This window comes from Trichoderma reesei, assembly GCF_000167675.1.
Source record: "Trichoderma reesei QM6a unplaced genomic scaffold TRIREscaffold_12, whole genome shotgun sequence".
Classification (NCBI taxonomy): Eukaryota; Fungi; Ascomycota; class Sordariomycetes; order Hypocreales; family Hypocreaceae; genus Trichoderma; species Trichoderma reesei.
This window is the reverse complement of record NW_006711159.1, coordinates 399,672-419,593: the sequence shown is the minus strand read 5'-3', so window position 1 is coordinate 419,593 and position 19,922 is coordinate 399,672. Positions and strand designations below refer to the sequence as shown.

At 54.3% G+C, this 19,922-nt stretch overlaps 4 protein-coding genes across 4 annotated transcripts; 2 read left to right on the top strand and 2 right to left on the bottom strand.

Annotated features, from left to right (window-relative positions):
- Positions 1-692: 692 nt before the first annotated feature.
- TRIREDRAFT_78988 (uncharacterized protein) lies at positions 693-2,783 on the top strand (the record flags this gene model as incomplete). The annotated part of the gene is made up of 2 exons (XM_006966331.1): positions 693-1,136; positions 1,294-2,783. 2 exons carry the CDS (start codon positions 693-695, stop codon positions 2,425-2,427), a joined length of 1,578 nt encoding a protein of 525 aa, XP_006966393.1. The 3' UTR covers positions 2,428-2,783.
- A 2,618-nt stretch (positions 2,784-5,401) lies between these two features.
- On the bottom strand, positions 5,402-7,355 carry TRIREDRAFT_49193 (glycoside hydrolase family 17; the record flags this gene model as incomplete). Its single annotated transcript, XM_006966232.1, has 3 exons — positions 7,091-7,355; positions 6,323-6,975; positions 5,402-6,238 (listed from the first exon to the last, which is right to left on the bottom strand). Coding segments are annotated over exons 1-3 (1,662 nt in total), but the record flags the coding sequence as incomplete, so codon positions are not given.
- Positions 7,356-10,623: 3,268 nt separating this feature from the next.
- On the top strand, positions 10,624-13,654 carry TRIREDRAFT_63400 (uncharacterized protein; the record flags this gene model as incomplete). Its single annotated transcript, XM_006966330.1, has 3 exons — positions 10,624-10,967; positions 11,023-12,559; positions 12,695-13,654. Coding segments are annotated over 3 exons (2,841 nt in total), but the record flags the coding sequence as incomplete, so codon positions are not given.
- A 2,468-nt stretch (positions 13,655-16,122) lies between these two features.
- On the bottom strand, positions 16,123-18,119 carry TRIREDRAFT_78984 (uncharacterized protein; the record flags this gene model as incomplete). The annotated part of the gene is made up of 2 exons (XM_006966231.1): positions 16,123-17,347; positions 17,422-18,119. 2 exons carry the CDS (start codon positions 18,117-18,119, stop codon positions 16,306-16,308), a joined length of 1,740 nt encoding a protein of 579 aa, XP_006966293.1. The 3' UTR covers positions 16,123-16,305.
- Positions 18,120-19,922: the final 1,803 nt, after the last annotated feature.

The following is a 19,922-nucleotide window of genomic DNA, read 5'->3' as shown; positions in this document are numbered from 1 at the left end:
GCCACATCCACGTTGGGCAGCCGAAGCACGAGGACAATAGGGACCAGGTTCAGGCACAGGATGCGACCTTTCATAGCCCCGAGAGCAGCAATAACATTAGCACATACGGCGACCAGCACGATCAGCACCACGAATACGACCAAGACGACATTTACGACGCAGAGGAGGTCATGACGCCAGCGCCAGTCGAAGCTGCCCCCGCCGACGGCGCTGCCAATGGCAGTGGTAACGGCAATGGCAGCTTGGAGTTTCAGGCAAATCCAAGCTTCCCCTACACGACCGTGTACTACGGACATGCCTACGGACAGTCTTACGCCCAGAGCCACCAGTATCCTCCACCACAGGCGAATCACGACCAAGAAATGAGTGACAGTGATGGGGGCGCGCCTCTCGACAGTCACAATGGGGCTGCTCCCATCAACCCCGTGGCCAGCGGCGCAATGGCTCCCAGTCACTACTTCTACCACGCCAACGCCATGGACGACGAAGACGATATGGAGAGGGAAGACGACGACGACGACCTCGATGGCGATGAGGACTTGGACGATGAGGATCTGGACGAGGAATTTGACGCCGAGGTATTGGCGCTGATGGAAGAAGATCTCTATCTACCGCCGGAGCAGACACCGACCGCCTCAACCACTCCATTACCGTCCCTCATGCAATACCTGCAAGGGGCAGGTCCGCAGCCAATGGCGTCCGTTGCCGCCCTCACACAGGCTCTGGTCAACCAAGCCGCGAATCAGCTGCCGGGACAAGGACTGACGGATGACGAGCTATCCCTCGACGAGGAAGAACAAGCACTGCTGCTCGACCCATTCCCTCCCGTCCACATCAGCAATCCAAACCCCAGCATCTTGGGGTCCGAGAACTACGGCCTGATTGACTTTTTGCGCATTTGGGCATACGGCCACATCGTCATTCGCGGCAAAAAGCTGCCAGTCCCGGGCCTCCACAGAGTCCTGAAGCAAGCCACCAGCGGAGTCGAGCGGGTGCACTACCATGATCTGCGCGGCGACGGCTGTGACATGCAAGGGCTGGATTGGGACAGCATGAATACGACGCGCCATGCCGCCAGGCGCATCCGTCGGCTCACATATAAGAACTACGTCAACAGACTGGGCTCCGATACCTTTGTAAGTTCTCATTTTTACTTTCTTGCACCACGCCAAACTCAGCTATGCTTCCTTACCCATTATGCGTAAATCCAGCGTCTCCTGTTCTACCCCCTTTTTCGTTCTTTCTTTCTTTCTTTCTTCTTCTTCCCCCTCTTTTAACACAAAGATTCTATAGTCTTCAGCGGAGGCACAGCTCCCTTCCACCGACAGCTTCTTCAGATTCAGGAGAATGGACATACGGAAAGACATCAGCCTGGCCCATTTCCAGCTTCGGAGCGTGCTGGCATGTCCCACTCGGACGCATGCGTACTATCCCAGCACCCAGGGCATCAATGTGATGAACACATCGACCAACAGGACGAGCCTGGCCATGAACCTCCGTGCGTTTGCCGGCATGACGGCCCCTGCAGTTTCCACTCTCGATGCCGGCTGCGGCGTCTTGATGGCCGGCACCTTTAACGGAGATTATTTCCTGCAGTCGCTGAGCACCCAGGACAAAAGGGCCTATTCCGAGGGGCAGATATCAAACGACATCAGTGGGATAACCAACCACATCAAGATATATAAGCCCAGGAGATCGGGAAGTCCTGTTGCCGCCATCGCAAGCAACGATCAGGGATTCCGCCTATTGGACTTGCAGACGGAAAAGTTTACCGCCAAATTCACCTATCCGTTTGCCCTGAATTGCTCAGCCATGTCACCGGATGGTCGGCTGAGGGTCGTTGTGGGTGACGACCTGAACGTCCTCATCACCAACGCAGAGACGGGAGAGATTCTGCAGCAGCTAGGCGGACACCGCGACTACGGATTCGCCTGCGACTGGTCAGATAACGGCTACACGGTTGCCACCGGATTCCAGGACAGGACGGTCAAGATCTGGGACGCCCGCTACTGGCGCAACGCCAACGGGGTCAGCGCGCCGCTCACCACGATATCCACCGAGATGGCCGGTGTCCGGAATCTGCGCTTCTCCCCGTCCGGCAGTGGCAGGCCCGTCCTCGCCGCGGCCGAAGAGGCCGACTTTGTCAACCTGATTGACGCCCAGACCTTCACCACCAAGCAGACCATTGACGTCTTTGGCGAGATTGGTGGCGTGGCCTTTACCAACGACGGGCAGGATCTCAACGTCCTCTGCTGCGACGCCCACCGCGGCGGCCTGCTGCAGTTTGAGCGCTGCAGCTTTGGCGTCGACGAGCCTCTCTCGGGAGGCCGCCAGCGCACGCACGGAGAGGGAGGGCCATTCAACCAATGGGACTTTGTGAAACGGCGCCGGCCGCCAATGTACATGGACGGCCCGGGTGTGTTTTAAGCGGATGTTGCCCTCCGGCTGGTTATGACGTTACGATATTCTCCTATGCATATTCCCCCCCTTTCCTTGTCCCTCTGTCGCGTCACATGCTCGCTCAAGCTGTCCCTTTTAGGCTTGTACAACCCTGTTTTGTTTCATTATTCCCTCTACGCCTGTGATGACTTGACTTTCTGCCCGCCGTTCCTCTTGTCAATTAACACCTTTGTCGGCATGATCCATTGTGGTATTTCCATTCTTGTTTCTCAAAGTCTATGGTTTACGGGTTGCCACTTGGCAATTGCCGTTTAGTAGTTATGTTTGTGGAACATATTGGTTTTCCTTTCTCTTCTTCATTCTCCTTGTCGATAGGGCACAAGGACTTATGATGATTTTGAGGTTCCTTCTTGTTGAATCTTGCGCACGATGATTCCGGCTTCCATATGTTGCAGATGGCGGACGCAGATGTAGAAAAGGAACATCAAAGAAAGAAAGAAAAGAAATAGGGAAATTTGAGGAAAAGGGAAAGGAAAAGGTAAAATGTTGAAACAGAAAAAAAAAAGCGTATAGCCTTGATAGGTGGCTCAAACGCTTTTCTCTTTTTTCTTTCAAATACCTCGCTCATCACATATTTTCTTCTGTTAATTCTTCATTCTGGGCATTGGTAATTTTTATGTATTGGAGTCGAATACACGAGGACGTGCATGCAAGGGCGCCACAAGCGAGCCAATCTTCCTTCTTCTTTTTCTTCCTTCACTCTCATCGTCCGTCATCATCATCATCTTCTTCTTCTTCTCCGATTCTTTACTCGGTGTCTTCTTCGTTATGCGTATGCATAACTGAAGAACTCTTCTCCTTGCACTCTGTTTTCTCCTCGAGTTCTGTTTCTACGCTCGATTTAGGGAAAGGAAAGGGTTCATATCAACAATGCAAATTGGGCTCTCTGATGGGAAATCCGGGAAGGGTGTTATAAGGATATATGCCGCCTGCCTAGGGTAGGTAAGATGAATAACAAAAAAAAAACAAAGGGGATCATGGAATCGAATTTATTGAAAGGGCTACATGGGTATATCCAGCAATACACGATGGAATACGCACTGCATCTCGACTATAACCCTGTACTTGGTAGCCAAGTCAATCTCTGAACTTGGGACCCATCGACATCTGCATGTATACCGCTTCAAGGAGTCCCCTTATATGTACTAGATCTAGCAGGGCGGGCATTCGATCAGCAGGGTGACAAGCAATAGATCGAGGGGGGGGTAGGTAGGTATGTTCAGTTTGAGCTTACACCCGTTGTCCTAAGAAGAATTTCAACGTAGCTCTCTCTAATCCTCCTCCTCGTCTGCTATTGCGAATGCTGCGTAGGTACCTTCTGTCCACGCCCATCGGGTCAACGGAAAAAAAAAAAAAAAAAAAAGGAATCGGAGCGAAAACAAAAAGGGTGTGCATCAGAGAGATATCACCGCATTGTCATGGCATTGCCATATATATATGAAAAAAACATTCCCAAAGTTCCTAGCCAAGTGTATTCCAAACACGTAATTACATCATAATCTTTGAGTAATGCTATTTGAACCGTACCATATTGCTATTTGGACCGTAGTGGTCCGTGCCTGTACTGAAATTGTTATGCTCACACCACTTTGACCACAAGTTGCACACCCATTTACAGTGTGGAATAATGGCAAGGCCGGTAGCCCACACAACAACACCACGACTTGGTCATCTTCGGTCGTCAAGGTAGAGGGCGGCGGCGCCTTGTCCTCATTCTCATCTACGGTTGCAGCAGCAGCAGTGGCAGCAGCAGCAGCAGCAGCGGCAGCGGCAGCAGGGCCTCATCCCAGTTGTTTGTGTTCGCGTCTAGCTAGAGGTCATCCCGGCCACCCAGCCGGCGTCAGCAGCCCTTATGCCCTTCTTCTGGTGACCTCTCCTTGACGGTAATGACCGCCAGTGTGCTACACTGTATTTTGGTGTGTGGGCGTGGACCTTAGTACTTGGGGGTGTTCCTCTAGCTGTGGCACGGACCACTACGGTCCAAATAGCAATATGGTACGGTTCAAATAGCATTACTCTAATCTTTTCTATTTGACCCCGTACATAGAGCAACAACAAACAGCAGGCAGTTGTGAGTATGGCCAACTATGCCTCCACATGACGCGTAGTCAAATTGCTTCTCTTGAGGTTCTAAAGACTAATGTGCGTAGAAGAAGAAGAAGAAGAAGAAGAGGAAGAAGGGGGAGAAGAAGTGATTGTAGTTTTAGATTTGTGAGGTTTTAGGGTAGGAACGGCGGGTTTAGAGGTTATTGAACTCGGCACATTTGGCCAATCTACCTAGGTAGATTTCAGACATTATCCGCGGTAATTGCTCTTGGCCGACCAACGTGTATCGGAGGTCGTGAATCAAATGTCTTACGGAACGGTTCATAGTCGGAATCGTAATAGTTTGAATGATATATGTAGAGCGTAGAGACAGAGAATGATCCGGTGAGTATCAATGAGCGAGTGTTGGACGTGTACAGCTTCCTGTTTACTACTTTAAAGTACTGCTCTTGTGGTCATCTCGGTTCAAGGTCACGATGCAAACATTTCATCGAATATTAAATAATTACAGCATTACGATCAGATGCTAAATGTACACCCGGATCTATGGCGACTTCATATACAGAAAACCGTGTAGTTGCCAAAACACACGCCACAAGACCCGCTATCACACAATACCACAAAAGACACAAGGAAAGTTGCAGCCAACCAAGTTCCATCTCGTGTCAATAAACGGCCCCCGACGCTGTTATGACCGCCTAAACTTCCAAATCGGCATCAGGATATCTTCGTGGTCCCGGTCTAGTGGCAGAAAATACACAAGGGGGGGCTGGCGGACAGAGCCGGGCGAGGTTGACCTTTGGATACATTCAGTAAATGATGTTCAGCTGAAGTAAAAACCCATCACGCGTTGCAATTGCTTGAATCCCAAAACACCTCCTTAGGCAGAGATGGCGAAGGCCGCGGCGGCACCCCAGCTCTGCTCACAGCCGAAGCTGCCAGGCTGCTTCCACAGGTCGTCATCGTAGGAGAAGAAGACGGTCTTGCTACCGCAGCTCTCACGGATGGACTTGATGGCGGTGGCCTGCTCGCTGTCGCCGGGGCAGGCGGCACCGTTGCAAGAACCCTGCTTGGGCCAGCCACACTCCAGGTTGATGACGTCGTTGCCAGGGCAGATCTTGCCAAGGAGGTCGAGCTGTCCGGAGACGAAGTCACCCGCGTTCTCGGGAGTGGTGGCGGAGTTGAAGAAGGGGTGGATGTTGGCACCGGTGACGTCGACAACACCGCAGATGGCGGACGAGACGTCAGAGCGCTGCCAGATGTTGAGGGTCTCGGAGATGGTGTAAGGGCCGTTGTAGCCGCTGCACTTCTCCTTGACGGTGGAGACGAGGCTGGCGAGCTGGGAAGGAGAGCAGAAGTTGTTCATAATAGCCTCGTTACCAACCACAAAGAGCTTGACCATATCCCACTGAGCCCAGGAAGAGATGGCGTCGACCTGGCTCTTGATGTCGGGGGTGTCGTAGCTGCAGCCATCACCCTTGACGAAGACTCCAATGATCAAGTCAATGCCGTACTTCTTGGCGGCGCTGCCAACGTTCTCGAGAGTGTTGCAGTCAGTCGAGTAGACACGGATAACCTGGAAGCCGGCGGCCTTGAGCTTGGCAATGTCGGCATCAACCTCGGAGGCGGCCTTGCAGTTGCCGCTGGAAGCCTCATAAGGAGTGTAGGTGATACCGTAGTGGTCGTTGCTGCCGCTCAGGCCACCGCTAGGAGCGTGAGGCTGGGGCTTGGGCTTGGGGGCAGCCTGGCTGGGCTTAGGCGTGGAGACAGAAACGGAAACCAGAGGAGGAGGAGCGTAGGCGGGAGCGCTGGAGACAGCCTGGATGGAGGGAGCAGCCTGAGTAGTCTCAGCTGGAGCAGGAGCAGGAGGGGCGTAGGCGGGGCTGGTGGTCACAGGGGCGGGGGCAGCCGTCGTCGTGGGGAGGCCAGAGCTGGCAAAGGGGCAGTAGGTGACGTAGTCGGTCTCGGTGACGGTGACGACCTGCTCGGGAGCAGTGTAGGTGCCGGGCTCGTAGCTGGTCGGAACGGGGTAGACCAGGAGGGTGGACGAGGGGACCACGGTGGTGATGGGAGCAATGGTGTAGGTACCGGCGGCAGGGCAGACGTAGGTGGTCTGCACAATGACGCTGGTAACCACGGTGCCGCTGGTTGAGATGCTGGCAACGGGGCAGACAACGGTGGTGGCCGTCTCAACGACAGTGGTGACACCGCCGACGGTGTGAGTTCCGGGAGGAACCTGGGTAGAGCTGGCACCGCAGACGGTGGTGGTGTCGGTCAGGGTGATGGTCGTGGCCGGGATCGTGTAGGTTCCAGGCGTAGGGAAGGTGACCGGCGCAGGAGTCGGCACAGGGACGACGACGACCTCAGAAGTAGGAGGGGGAGCCGGGGCCTCGGTGGTGGTGACCGGCGCAGCGGCGGTCGTGGGCTCAACGGGAGCCGCAGAGGTCGTAGGGACCTTGGCGGGAACCACTTCAGGATCATGTCAGCTCAAGGCCACTTACACCGGGTGCTCGGAGGGAGGGGGGCCGGCATCTCTGCTCTTTTTCTTCCCCTCAATGAGGAATCCATGGGGTTATCAACATACAAGTAGGCTCGCCCGTAATGGTCGACCAGATGGTGGTGCATCCCGGAACACAGACCTCGCCAGTCTGGAACCTCTTCGCGGCGAAGAGCTCGTGGGCGTGGCGGTGGGCGTGAGAGGCGCTGGCGGCGCCGGTCAGGGCAGCCACGGCAGCGGCGGCGAACGTTCCCTTCATCGTGGAAAATATCAAGTACAAAAAAGAATGCCCGCTAAAAGAGTGAAGCGGTAAGTTGGTTTACTGGAGAACAACAGCAGGAAAGGCGAATGGAAGCAGCTTCCTTCAAGACCTCGCTTTGACGATCCGTGGGGAGTGAGGAAAAGAAGAAACAAGAGACGTCAAGGCCAGGTGGGCAGAGCGGCCATTATTATGAGTACGGGCGGTGCGCGTGCAGGCGGGTGACATGGCTCGTTGTTGTTATTAGACTTGGCCAGGTAGCATGGGAGGTGTGCTCACCAACAGTCGGCCGGAACGTGCAATACCTGGTCGGCTGTGGAATCCTTTGCTGCAGACGAGGTACCGGCCCAGCTGGCAGAGGAATGACAGGGGGGTCGACAGAGAAGGGGGGTGGAAGGAAGACGAGCCACTGTGGCTACCTCTGCGCCCATTACTGGTCGCTTCCGACACAAGCAGCTGCTGGGCCAAGGCGGCTTCTCGACGCCAAATAGGGGGAGGGTGGAGCTTGGCCAAGCAATTACGATTTTGCGCCCAGAGTCCTCCTTGAAAGGGGGCAGCGAGCACTCGGCGCGGCTAGCTGAAACAAATCATGGACTTGGTCGATGTCCTTGCCTATTGCTAGTACCCGAGCAGCGAGGAGCTGAGCTGCGAACAATGAAGGAGAGCTGCGACATTGAGGCTTCTGAGCTTTGCAGAACTGGACCAGGGGGGGAATGCTCTTCATCAGCGAAGACCAGTGCCCGATGTAGAACACCCAAACATGCCTTCGTATTGCGATTGTGTGAATCAGAGCTCCAAGGGTCCGTCACTCTGCATGTTCGGGATCCCGGTGATGAGTGGTTGATCACCTCCGTGCTAGGAGATGAGCATCGCCTTGTCATCTGAGATGTTTAGCTGGCGCCGCTCCCTTCCATGTTGGAGGTACAGGAGACTAGAAGCTCTGGCAAATCAACGCTGGGGGACGATCCTCTGGCCAATCTCGGACGCGGGTTGGCTCGACACTACTGTTAGCTTGGGAGGCTGCGAGATTGTTCCTGCGTCTGCCTACTCCGCTTGGCGCATGAGCGGGCCAGGCACACAGAGCGCCTCACATCTTGCTAGGCCCAGTTTGTGCGCCGTCCCTTGCCTAAGCGTAGTGTCCGGCCTGTCGGGCGTTTCTGATGTTGGCAATGGCGTCAGCCGCAGTTCATGGCCGATGGCTGTCTCTTCCGGCGAGCGCCATTTCTGGGAGCTAGGGGCGCTGAAGATGATGGAGAGACCCGTGCAAGTCTTCATCGCCAGGTCCGCATAGGAAGTATGGGGAATTGCAGCGGTCTCGCTGCTCTCGACGCCTGGACCTCCGACTCAATCTCAGCGGTGGGTTGCATTTGTGCCATTTTAAGCTTAGATTCTCCGCACCGCTCAAGGGCATTTTCCCTGCCACCCCCGGCCTTGAGTCCAAACTTGAGCTCTTGCAAGGGATTCGTTTGGAGATGTCTTGGCCCGATCTGAGCCCGGTCCGCATGAAATCTTCGAAGCAATGGCCGTAATGTCAACGGAGGCGTAAGAAGCACCTTGGAAGCTTGACCGCTACGCTGCACGAACTGCTCATTTCGAGAAAGGGGCACCAGGTCTGGTTCGAGGAAAAAGCCGGTCCGATGCTGTCCAATCATGGCGACCTGCTCGCTGTTAGCCCTTACTATTCTGGTAATTCTCGTATTTGCAGAATGGGCTCATACCCCTGCCATTCAAGGGGGTCGCTTGGGTTGACCCATGGCAAAAGGCAATCCTCAATTTGCGACGCAGGGTCGTCAAAGAGCCGGGCACGCCGTAGAGCCGTGTTGAGTCCCTGTGCTTCGGTCTGACGAGCAACAGACCGCTGGTTCCCGCAGGCCCAGATGAGAAAAGTCGCTCGTGCCGTGATGGTAGCATTCGTCTGTCTGTCTGTCTGTCTGTCTGTCTGCATCGCTTGGGCGTGGGACCGCGACGGTGCCCAGGAGAGCAGATTAGCAGTAATAGAATGTGTAGATTATACACAAGGCGATGCTCAGGCGAAATAAGAGAAATCAACGTCTGCGAATAGAATCAATTAGAACGACAGAGCGGCGAGACGGGACTTGGGTGAAACGATGCGCAATTGCAACTGAGGCTTCACCGCTGTCAAAGTATCATTACCGTGTGTTCTGTGCTGTGCGTGGGAGAGAAAAAACCTTCTTCTTCCTTTCTTTTCCTGTAAGCGAGGGCTGAGTCGCGAGCAGATTTTTCTTTCATCTCGTCGTCCCTTCCGATCCCTGGCGCCTGCCTTGTCTGCTCCTTTGGATCCCCAGTGCTGCTGCCATTCTTGGAGCGAACATTCGGTGCAGGAGCAAGGGACGTCAGCACCTTGCCTGCCTTGTCTGGCATCTGGGACTACAGAATCGACAAAGAGCGCTATAGAATACCTACTAGGTACTGACCTATTAAAGCCGGGGGATCTGCGTCACCACTAAGCATCTAGATTTCTCCCTAGCAAGACGCTTAAACGCTCGATTTCTGGCGATAAAAACGCCACCATCTGCCAAATGCTCCATAGGCGACCCCCATTTGGGAGTTGACATTTAACGGTTGTTAAATATCTGCTATCTACAGCTGCTGTAGTCAAGACAACTGTCTAGGTACTGACGAGTATCACGGGCTGCTTCAGCATTTGCAAGCGTGGAGAGACCGATCTGACATGATGGCTGTTGTGCAACCTGTTGCTGGGGCAATCGTGTCAAGTATTACGTCGTTGACCGAGTCTGCATTGAGTAGCACACGCAATGGGTTTCTTACTGCACTCATCCCCCATTCGCAGAGGAGCAGATATTTGCATCTACTGCATGGCTTCCGAAAGGCTTTTATTGGATTCTCAATTGGTGACCTGCTGCAACTCCCCTTACGTCAAGGTGCCTATTCCTACCTATTCTTTGCATGGCTGATTGCGATATCATCTGCAGCGACACAAGCCACAGCCTACTACTACTAGTCTAGTAGGTAAGTACTGTATTTAAGATGCTCCTGCCGTACAGTAGAAGTGTCACGTGACTCACAACGCCACCAACAACAACGCCACACTCCCATGAAAAGCTCAGAAGAGGCTTGAAAAATTCACTGTCCTTTGAACTTTTGATATGTGAATGCCGTATGCCCGCCATGCTGGCTTGTCAGTCTTTTCAGAGGCAGTGTCTGTCGCGTAGCCGCTGTCGTGCCATTACAAATGGGCTGACGAGAGCTCATTCTGTTTCATCAACCAAGACAGCCTATCTTGGCCTTCAGAGAGTGAGTTTCATCCTGGCCGCATCATAAGCTTCAACTTACACAGACTGCATAGCATTGGGCGAGCACAAACAGCGAGTCTCAGCCTCAACCGAAATATGGGCAAAGTCATGTACCCCAATCCGCCCCTCAACTAGAATCAGCAGATCAATATGCTTCCTATCTGCCAATCCGCAAGCGGCTGCGGCTATGGACTGCCCAGTATGGCGAACAAACCAATCCCGATAGCATGCCTCCCGATATGGTCCTGTATGGAGGAGTATCAAACGACCTCAGTCGAACTCAGTCAACAGGTTCTTCCGAGATGGACCAGCTGCGGCCTGTTCAGACCGGAATGACAGACGCAATTGAAGAGGACTTGGGGGATGGCGAGCCGGAGACGGCTGCTGTTGGTGTGAGCACCAGACAGCCCGGTGATTTCGTTGAATTGAAGTGAGAAGTCGACATGCCCCTGTCATTTTCGTACGCTTGCTGACGGTTTAACCAGACAAATTGGCTCGAGAGTGCCCCTGTTCGCAATCTATCTGGGATACTTTGGAGAGAGACACCATTTCTACGCCTCCAACGGTAGATGGTTAACCAGCATGGGATACTCGCCGCTGTTCACGGTTGCCAAGTTTGTGACCCAGGAGGAGTTGGCGCCTGTGATTGCCAAGATGCCCAAGAACGGGACACCGGAGCTGTTTGAGGAGCTCCGTCGCAACGACAACGGCCCTTCCAGAGACGACGGCGCTCGGCTGATCGAGAAGATGGTGGACTTTAGACTCAAAGCAGATGCAGTGCGCCAAGGCAACCTCGCAAAGCTGGATGCCGTTCGGACGTTCTTGTCAAACCGGCGACAGGTCAGCTACCTCAGTCTTTTCGAAATCGCCGACATACTGCTGCCGGCGTCTCTGAAGAAGGACGGCCGGTTCCCGCCCTTTGCCCTTTATGCGGTCCATGCAGCTCTTTACCAGAACGAAATTGGCTTCCGGCCGCTCAGCCCGACTAGCGACTGCCACCGGCGAGATCATTTATTCGAAATCTTCCCTCATTATCAAGCGAATGTCATCAACAGAGTCGTTACCATGGTGCGTGATTACACGGCAACGAGCGGGAAACGCTTTAGGCAGCCCACCCGTGATGAGCTGGAAGACACTGCCCTGGGTCTGTTCATACTGGAGGCACGCAGGACCGTCCTTGCCAGTCGCTCGAAGAGACAATGGACGCCGCATGGCATCCTCACCCCTGCAGATGGTATGGAGCTGCCGCAGCCAGAGTGGTCCCAGCCTAGCAAGGATATCATTTCATTCTTAGAATGGTGGGCGAGCTACGATCTCTTCGAACCTGGATCGAAGTTTCACGGCCACGGCGCCTTGATCCTCCGTGCTCTCCAGCTCTACGACGACGCTGTCCTCGACCAGAGCACTGCTTGGACTTTTCTGCAGGAGATCGGCATCATTCCCCCGTGGGAAGTCCCGTCACGTTACAAAGTGCGCTTCCCAGAAGTCAAAATCACTAGGGGTGGTGGACTGGAACGTGACATTCCCAAAGATATCGAAGCCTCGAAGCGGCCAGATATTGCAGCAGGATTCAGGCGAGCACACACGCAATCCACCATATTCTGCATCGACGCAGTTTCTACCATGGTTATTGACGACGGCATCTCGCTAGAACGCACGGATAACCCTGATGAGTTTTGGCTTCACGTCCACGCGGCTGATCCTGCGTCGAGCATCAAGCCCAACTCTGACCTGTGCAAGTTTATGGAGCTGATACCCGAAAACATTTACCTGCCTGGGCACTTTCAAGCTATGCTTCCCTCCAACCTAGGAGAAGAGGACGATGCCAAGGACTATGCCTCGGACGGTCTCGTTGGCCAGTTCTCACTCAAGCCAGGTAGCCCAGCATTGACTTTCAGTGCGAAGGTCAACAGGGCCGGCGACTTGCTGGATTTCAAGGTCGAGCCTAGCACGCTTGACAAAGTTGTTTATCTGGATCCCGAAGATGTATCTCGTTTCTGCAATGAGCCGCCACCGCCGCCAGTCCCCAGCTACAGTCTGACCGTTGGAACCCTAGAAGGGAATGGAGAACCAGAGGTCAACCGGCCAATGACTGCCCCCGAAGATCTAGATGCGTCGAGCAAAGAAGATTTGTTGGTACTATATCAGCTCGCCGAGGCCCTACGGAGCAAGCGCCTTTCCAAGGGCGCATGGCCGTACTTCTTTCCGCGCCCCTCCGTCTCCGTGAAGCAAGGTGATGCCCCTGATACCACAGACACGTCCAGGTTTCTGCCCGCGGATCCTTACATCAAGGCTGCCTATGAGCCATCAACTGGCTGTTCCGTCGTCTCCAACACAATGGTTCTGGCCGGTGAAATCGCGGCACGCTGGTGTTCATCTCGCGGCATCCCTATTCCCTATCGGAGGGACGTCAAGTTCCGGCATGGTTGGAAGGAGGCATTTGACTATGCAACAAAGAACATTTACCCTCTGGTTCAGAAAGGAATCGAACCAAGCAGCAGCCAGCGGCAAGAACTGATCCGACACACTGGCGGAATCGAAATAGCCAGTCAACCTGGCCCGTATTTCCTCCTTGGCCTCGATATGTACGCCAAAGCTACGTCGCCCCTCCGCCGCTTCTCTGACCTGCTGGTTCACTGGCAGATCCATGCTGCCTTGGCACACGAGCGGAAGATTCAGCGGACCATCGACCCCATCACTGACGACCTGGATGCCATTCTCCCCTTTACCACCAGCCAGCTTGCAACGACGCTCCCACTGTTACAGGTGCGCGAGAAGATGGCGCGAACAGTCTCTCGTGGCATTCTCGAGTGGATCCTTATGGCCCTTGTCCGCGCATGGCGCTTCGAGAAGACGGCGCCTGAAAAGCTCCGGTTTACCGTCGATTCTCGCTGGCGACAGGGCTGCATTGGCAGGGTGGACTTGTTCGATCTGCAAGCGGTGATGGATATTGAAGGCTTGAACAAGAAGATGCTCATCAAAGACGTCCGGGTCGGAGACCAATTTGAAGTCGAGCTTGCAGACGTCAACGTTCATTCTCGGCGCATCTCCGTGAAGGCACTGAAGTATCTCGGTTCCAATGCTGACAAGAATTCGTCAATGCCGGCTTTGACATGAGTATTCCACTCGCAAGCCCACAGCACCAGAGGGGTGCATGCCCAAGCTCCCAGAATGGGAGTGCCCTTGGGCCGAATTGGCGGCAACAACAGCAGCAGCAACAACGACGATGCAAGCTGGCCAAGTGCATAACACAGCACCCCATGTCCCGACCATGCTCACCATTCTCGACCGGCGGAGATGAGCAAAAGCTTGCGTGATACCAGCTATTGCAGACTACGACATCTCTTCAACCCAATGCACCGAACATGTGCATATACAACCCCCTTTTCCCTGCCTTTCCCCCGTCGGCCTTCTATCCGCAACTGGAGCTTCTGGTTGGTTCTGTTTTGCTAGTACTGCCTAATACTAGTACTAGTAGTAGCATTGCCTCCTCTCCCCCGCACAGGGCTTCAAGTTTTACCCCATACTCTGGGCTGCATCTGACGAGGGGCCCCGGCTCCACCCACATCAAGGGTCTTTTGTTGGGAACCAAGCAAGTAAAAAAAACCCTGGAGACGACACGACGAATGTCTTGGTTTCCCGCATGCAGACGCTGGCACACGGCGGCGCCTGACTCCGACGACCTACATACGAGTACAGGTACCTGCGAGGGAGCGCTCCTTTTCATTTGTCTTGTTCTGGTTGTTTGCTGGCAAGCTTCTTCTTCTTCTTCTTCTCCTCCTCCTCCTCGGGCTCACCACGGAAATTGACCGCAAGGAGGCTTTCTAGTTTGACAACAACAACCATCCCAACACCTGCGCCGTTTAGTCTCTTGTAGGTATGTTGGGCCACACATGTACACAATACTCTCTCCTGTACCATACTGTACCATACCACTCACACACAAATGGGCACACACATACCTCCCCTCTGTCCGGTTTCCTTGCTGCACCAAGTTTATTCATCTGTTGTACCAATATGTTATAGCATCATCAAGATAGGCATTTCTCACAAGTAGTAGCGTAGATTGACGCGGCCTCCCACCGCAATACATATAGACAAACTCCCAAAGAAAGAAACAGTACGAAACACATGCTCCAACATTAATTGTTATCCTGCCATCCGGCTTCTCACAATCGTCTGGTTGCCCGCTCATCTTTACCCAAACCGCCATGTATTGTAATATGTAAGAGCGTGTGCCCAACCTCCTGCAACTAACCGCTCCCTCTCCTCTTTACCTTCTGCTGATGTAAACAATGAGAGCCCAACGGCTTGATCCCCAACTGCGTTGAACAACTGCGTTGAACAACTGCGTCGAACAGACTTATTTGTCAAGCACCTCCAGGTACCTTAGTTTGCGCATACAGTGCATATCACTGCTAGTACGCCTGACGGCTCAATGCTGAGGTCTCACGATGGAAACCCCAGGCCTCCCATTGGCTTCATACAGTCAATGCCCTGACTCAGACAAAAAAGTCTAGATCAGGCATTGCCTTTCACCCTCAAGGTTATCCCCCGTACAGCCAAGACAGTAGGTAGGTAGGTATTACTTAGGTAGGTTAGTAGAGACATTGGGTCGCCCAAAACAGCCCTCGCGCGCATCATCTTCACGGAACAACGCAGCGTCTTTTTATATCTTGATTTCTTGTCTTTTATTTCGTTTGCTTGTGTCCTGTGGAAGCCTATGTACAAACGATGCATCTACTTGTCCAAACCCCAAGAATCCATTCCGGTTTTTTTGTGCCCATCTCATGAAAACCAATGAAAGAAAAAGAGAAAAAGGAAAACCCAATTCCATGCCATATGTTGCCCCGGATTCTTTGCCGAGGAATATTGTCCCTCTTCCACATTTGCTCGTACAACAAGTTTTCAGCGACAATTAGGGAGTAAAAAAGAGAAAGACAACAAACCACAAGTTTTCCTTTTTTCTTTTTCTGGCACACAGACAAACGCCGGCAACACAATTGAGAAGCAATGACAAGCCCTTGAACCGCCCAGATATTTTAATATAACGTGACCCAGAAAAAGAAAAAACACAAAGGGGAGACAAATGGTATGAGAACAACTGAAAGAGCAGCTCTTCGCAATCGTCAGATTAGGTATATGACGGCGCAAAAACAAAAGCAGAGTAGACGAGATGAAACGGACAGTACAGAGACAGTGTCATGAGCCGTCGTATAGCCGGGATACCCTGGCCCTCAGTCGTCGAACCAAGGGAAGAAGAAAGAAGAGCTAATAGCTGAAGGAAAATTAGGCGGCCGAGGTGAAGTCACCCGACCACCACAAGTGGTATCTCGTGACATGTCCGTGTCCACAGTGACAAGATTGCCGTTGCGGCCTTCGTCGTGCTTTTGCCTCCCGATGACGCCGGACTGGCAGCGCCAACGGCTTAGTTGTCGTTGACCGGCCCCAACAAAAAAAGGGGACTCGGCGTCCCGCTCGAGGCTCAGTTAGACCAAGGCAATTATGTAATGTTTGGATTGAATGACTGCATCCAAGACAGGGGACGCATATCACCGGAATGCGACACAGGCAAGACAGGTACCCCGGATCTGCGGTCGCTGGACGGGGCCTGGAGGTGGAAACGGTTGTTTGCCTGGGACTGATGGCGCCGGGCGCGCAAAATCCAGCCAAGCGCTCGGATCGCTGCGCTGCCCGTGGCATCGTATGTATGTACCGTTGACGTCGGCCAACGGCTAATTGCATCGTCGGTGATGATCTCTGTCCGGTTACTTTCGCCACCCGACGTTCCAGATGACATGGGCAATGTCGCGGGCGGTGTTGACCGTGTCAATGACCCGGCCAAAGATGCCCTCGCTGGATGACGTCTCGGGTTGGTCGCATGGCATGAACATGCCCGATGGCGTTCGACGCATGCCCGCCGGCTCGTCAAGGAGGCTGTTTGACGACGTCGATCTGTGCAATCCGCCAGCGCCAGTGTCCTTTGGCGGGGAGAGCCAGCCAACGCTGGGAGCCTGGATCGCTGCATCGAGATCGTCCTCGTCTTCGTCAAAGAAGAAACCGCCCGACGGCTTGGAAGGGCGAAGCGTCTCCTGAGAGGATGAAGGGGATAACAGAGGGCTGCGGGCACCGGTGCTGTGCTTCATGGCCGAATCGCGAGAATCGGGGCTGTCCTCTTGATATTTGAGCGTTGTGGACGGGAGCATGGCGATGATCTTTCCCTCGGCAGTGTACGACTTCCTCGAGGCGCGCTGCTTTGTCAATGGGCGTCGTTTTGACCTGACCCGCTTCATCATGACTCCATCGTCAGAATCGCTCTCGTCACCAAAGACGTCCATGTCCATATCGACATCGTCTTCGTCCTCGCCCTTGACGTCGACGGCAATGCACTGCTCCACCTGCTCGTTGAAGTGAATATGCTTGCGCTCGGGGCAAGGCGACGTAATGCTCGACGACTCAGTAGACGTAGCAAAGGCGCTGCTGTTTTCGTGGCTCATGCGCCTGGAGGAGAAAGAGAGCGAGACGTAATCTGTGTGCGCCCGCCCCAGGCCAGGTCTCATTGCGCTTTTCCGATACTCCTGAGCGTGGACGGCGGCGGCGGCCTGCTTGAGGAGAGAGGCGCTCGACAGAGACCTCTGGAGCATGATTTCCGACATGCTTCTCTTCTTGAGGATGGTCTTCTTGTTGAGGTTGACTAAAGAGCTCGATTTTGATAATGAGACGCTGGGCGGGCCAGTCTTGTTAGCAGACATGTTGCGCTTTCCAGACTGAAGAGGGCCGTAAAGCCAGGTGACGTCGTAGTCTTTGAGCCTAGGTAAGAAGAGATCAGCATACAGGAAGACAGCAATGGCGAGGAGCCACTCAAAGGGGGAGGGAAAGCATACCAGTTGAGTGTTTCCGGAGATATCGTCTTCAGGTTGTTCTTGGCCTTCATCCATGTCCTCCAAGAGGCATTCTCCAGCCGGGCACTGTTGGGAAATTCCCCTCTTTTCGATATTATGTACCTCCACGATGACCAGATGTCCTCTTCCCTCCAGTCGTGGGACAGGTAGTCGACTTGGCGGGACGGCTTGGCCGCAATCGCCGTGTCGTCTTCGGCATGGTCGCTGAGCTGTGGGCTGTCCGGCCGTGAGGTGCTGACGGAGCTTTCGTGTTCGACAGGCGAGACGTTGTAGGAGTCCCCAGTGCGAGGACTCGGCGGAGGTTCTAGGTTGTCATCTGGCCGGATCTGCGGGTGCAGATACAGCTTGTCGGCCGTGAAAGGCGGCAGGCCAAAGTGGTCCTCGGGGGACTCGTCTATTGAGAAGGTCTCTTCAGAATCGGAGGCAATGGAGAGGTTGCTGGAGGGAGTGGAGGTGTAGGAGACGTCTGCCGATTCAATGTGGGCAGTGCGAGGCGAGGAGGGCGCTGAGGAGTGGTCGGAGTCGGAAAAGGACTTGTTTGGAGGATGGGCGTATGGGTTCGACAGGTGGTCGGCCATGTGGTGATATGACAGCGAGCTGCTGCCCAGGTTGGACTGGGAGTGAGACCGCCGCATCGGAGCTGAGAAGTAACTGTCGTCGCTGGAGAGCACCGCGGTCATGGTGAGTTCTGCAGGCAATGATGCACCGACGTGCGTGCGCGGCTCGACAGCACAAGAGCCCTCTGTTGCCGGATCACAAAGTCATGAGAAGCAGCAGCCTGCTTCAGCATGCACCGACGGTCTTGTTTGTCGAGAGACGGGGTTGTGTGGTTTGTGTAAGTTGTCTTGGGCGCGGGCGAATGAGAGGGCGAGGCCGATGCCGTCAGCGCTGCAGGTTCGGTCGGTAGTGGGAGCCGATTTTCAGGTCACCTGCGCACCCACACAAAACACGCAGCGCAGAGAAAAATGACAACAAGACGAGGTCTCGGTTCCTGTTCCTGGCCAAGTACACGCGGGAGAGACGGGCCACCGATCACGGACCAGGGAGGGAAGCTGCTGGCAGGGTGTGGCGGGATGCGATTGAGGACGGAAAGAGGCGAGAAGACGAGAAAGAAGAAAAGAAGAAGAGACTCGATTCCCGAATGCAAAAAGAGGCAGCGTGCAAGAAAGGCAGTGCCGGCAAAGCAAATTGATGGACCAGGTGACTTGATGACAGGAGATGGCGATGCCGAACGGCTGTGGGTTCCGGCGTAGCGTTCTGGAGCTGGTGAAATTGGAGGTGGCCAGCGAGTCCGGGGTGGAGCGAGGGTAGCAGCCGCAGTGGTGAAACGAGAGTTCGGCTCAAGAAAGAGGACGGCGAGAGGGATCAGCTGCAGGGGACCGGAGCCTAAGAAAAGGAAGGGAAAAAAAAAACAAGAGGACGAAAGGGAGGAGGCGGAAGATATCGAGCAGGCGAGTAAGAGGGAAGGGTGGAGGAGAGGAAAAGGGTCCCAGGCCAGAGTCAAGAGTCAGCGTCGAGATAAGAAGAGGTCGAGAGTTAAAGGGCAGGCTTTCTCGTTCCAGCCGATCCAGTCTAACACAATCGGGGACGAGCAGACAGTGCAAGAAAATCTGGACGTGAGGAAAAGTCGACCGGACGGCGACAAAGCGGATCGCAGCTGGGGAGCCGGAGGCGTAATAAGTGGTTGACGGGCCTCGCAGAAATAAAAACGGAGGCCCGGCCAGATGGTTGCTGGCGATGGCATTTTTAGCGCAGAGGCCGCTAGTCGCTCCCAGGTTCCAGCGCTGGAGGGTCGCCAATGGGGGAGCAGCGTTTTGGGAAGAGCCGGAGAGAGCAAGACGAGACCAGACCAGACCACCTGCAGAACCAACAGGGTTCCTACGGGTATTGGGTACGAGTACCTAACATGCACTCGGAGCGAGGGTTCCAAAGGGCAGGGCAGCCGTTGCATTGTAGGTACCACCTACATACAGGTAGTACTCGCTACTCGGCCGCTGCCAGAGCCCAAGGTGCGCTGCCCACGTATGCGGTACGACTGCCGAGCCACGCACACGCACGGCTGTCACCCCGGTCCGGGTCTCGAGCTTCTCTCCCTTCTCCTCACTTTTCATCTTTTTTTTTTCTTCTTTCCCTGCCCTCACTTCCAGGTACGCGCAACGATACAGTACAAGTACATACACCCACGCGCTGCTGCCTTAGTACAAACTTTTTTTTTTTTTTTCTTTTCTCCTCCCCTCTCCCGCTGCCCTGTTTTCGCCTCTTTGTGCGGATTCGCCGCTTGGTGACGGGTGGAGTAGCGGTACCAGGGAGTACCAAGTGCGTGCAAACAAGTGCGCGCACCAGCAAAACTCTGGCCCGGCACTGTGCCTGTTTTAGCACCGCGGTAGCCCAGCGCTAGGCCCTCTGCGCCCTTGGCTTCGTTGGCTTTCCCACTGTCGACGGAATCCGGATGGCTCTTGCGCGGGCCACTAGCACGAGTTCCA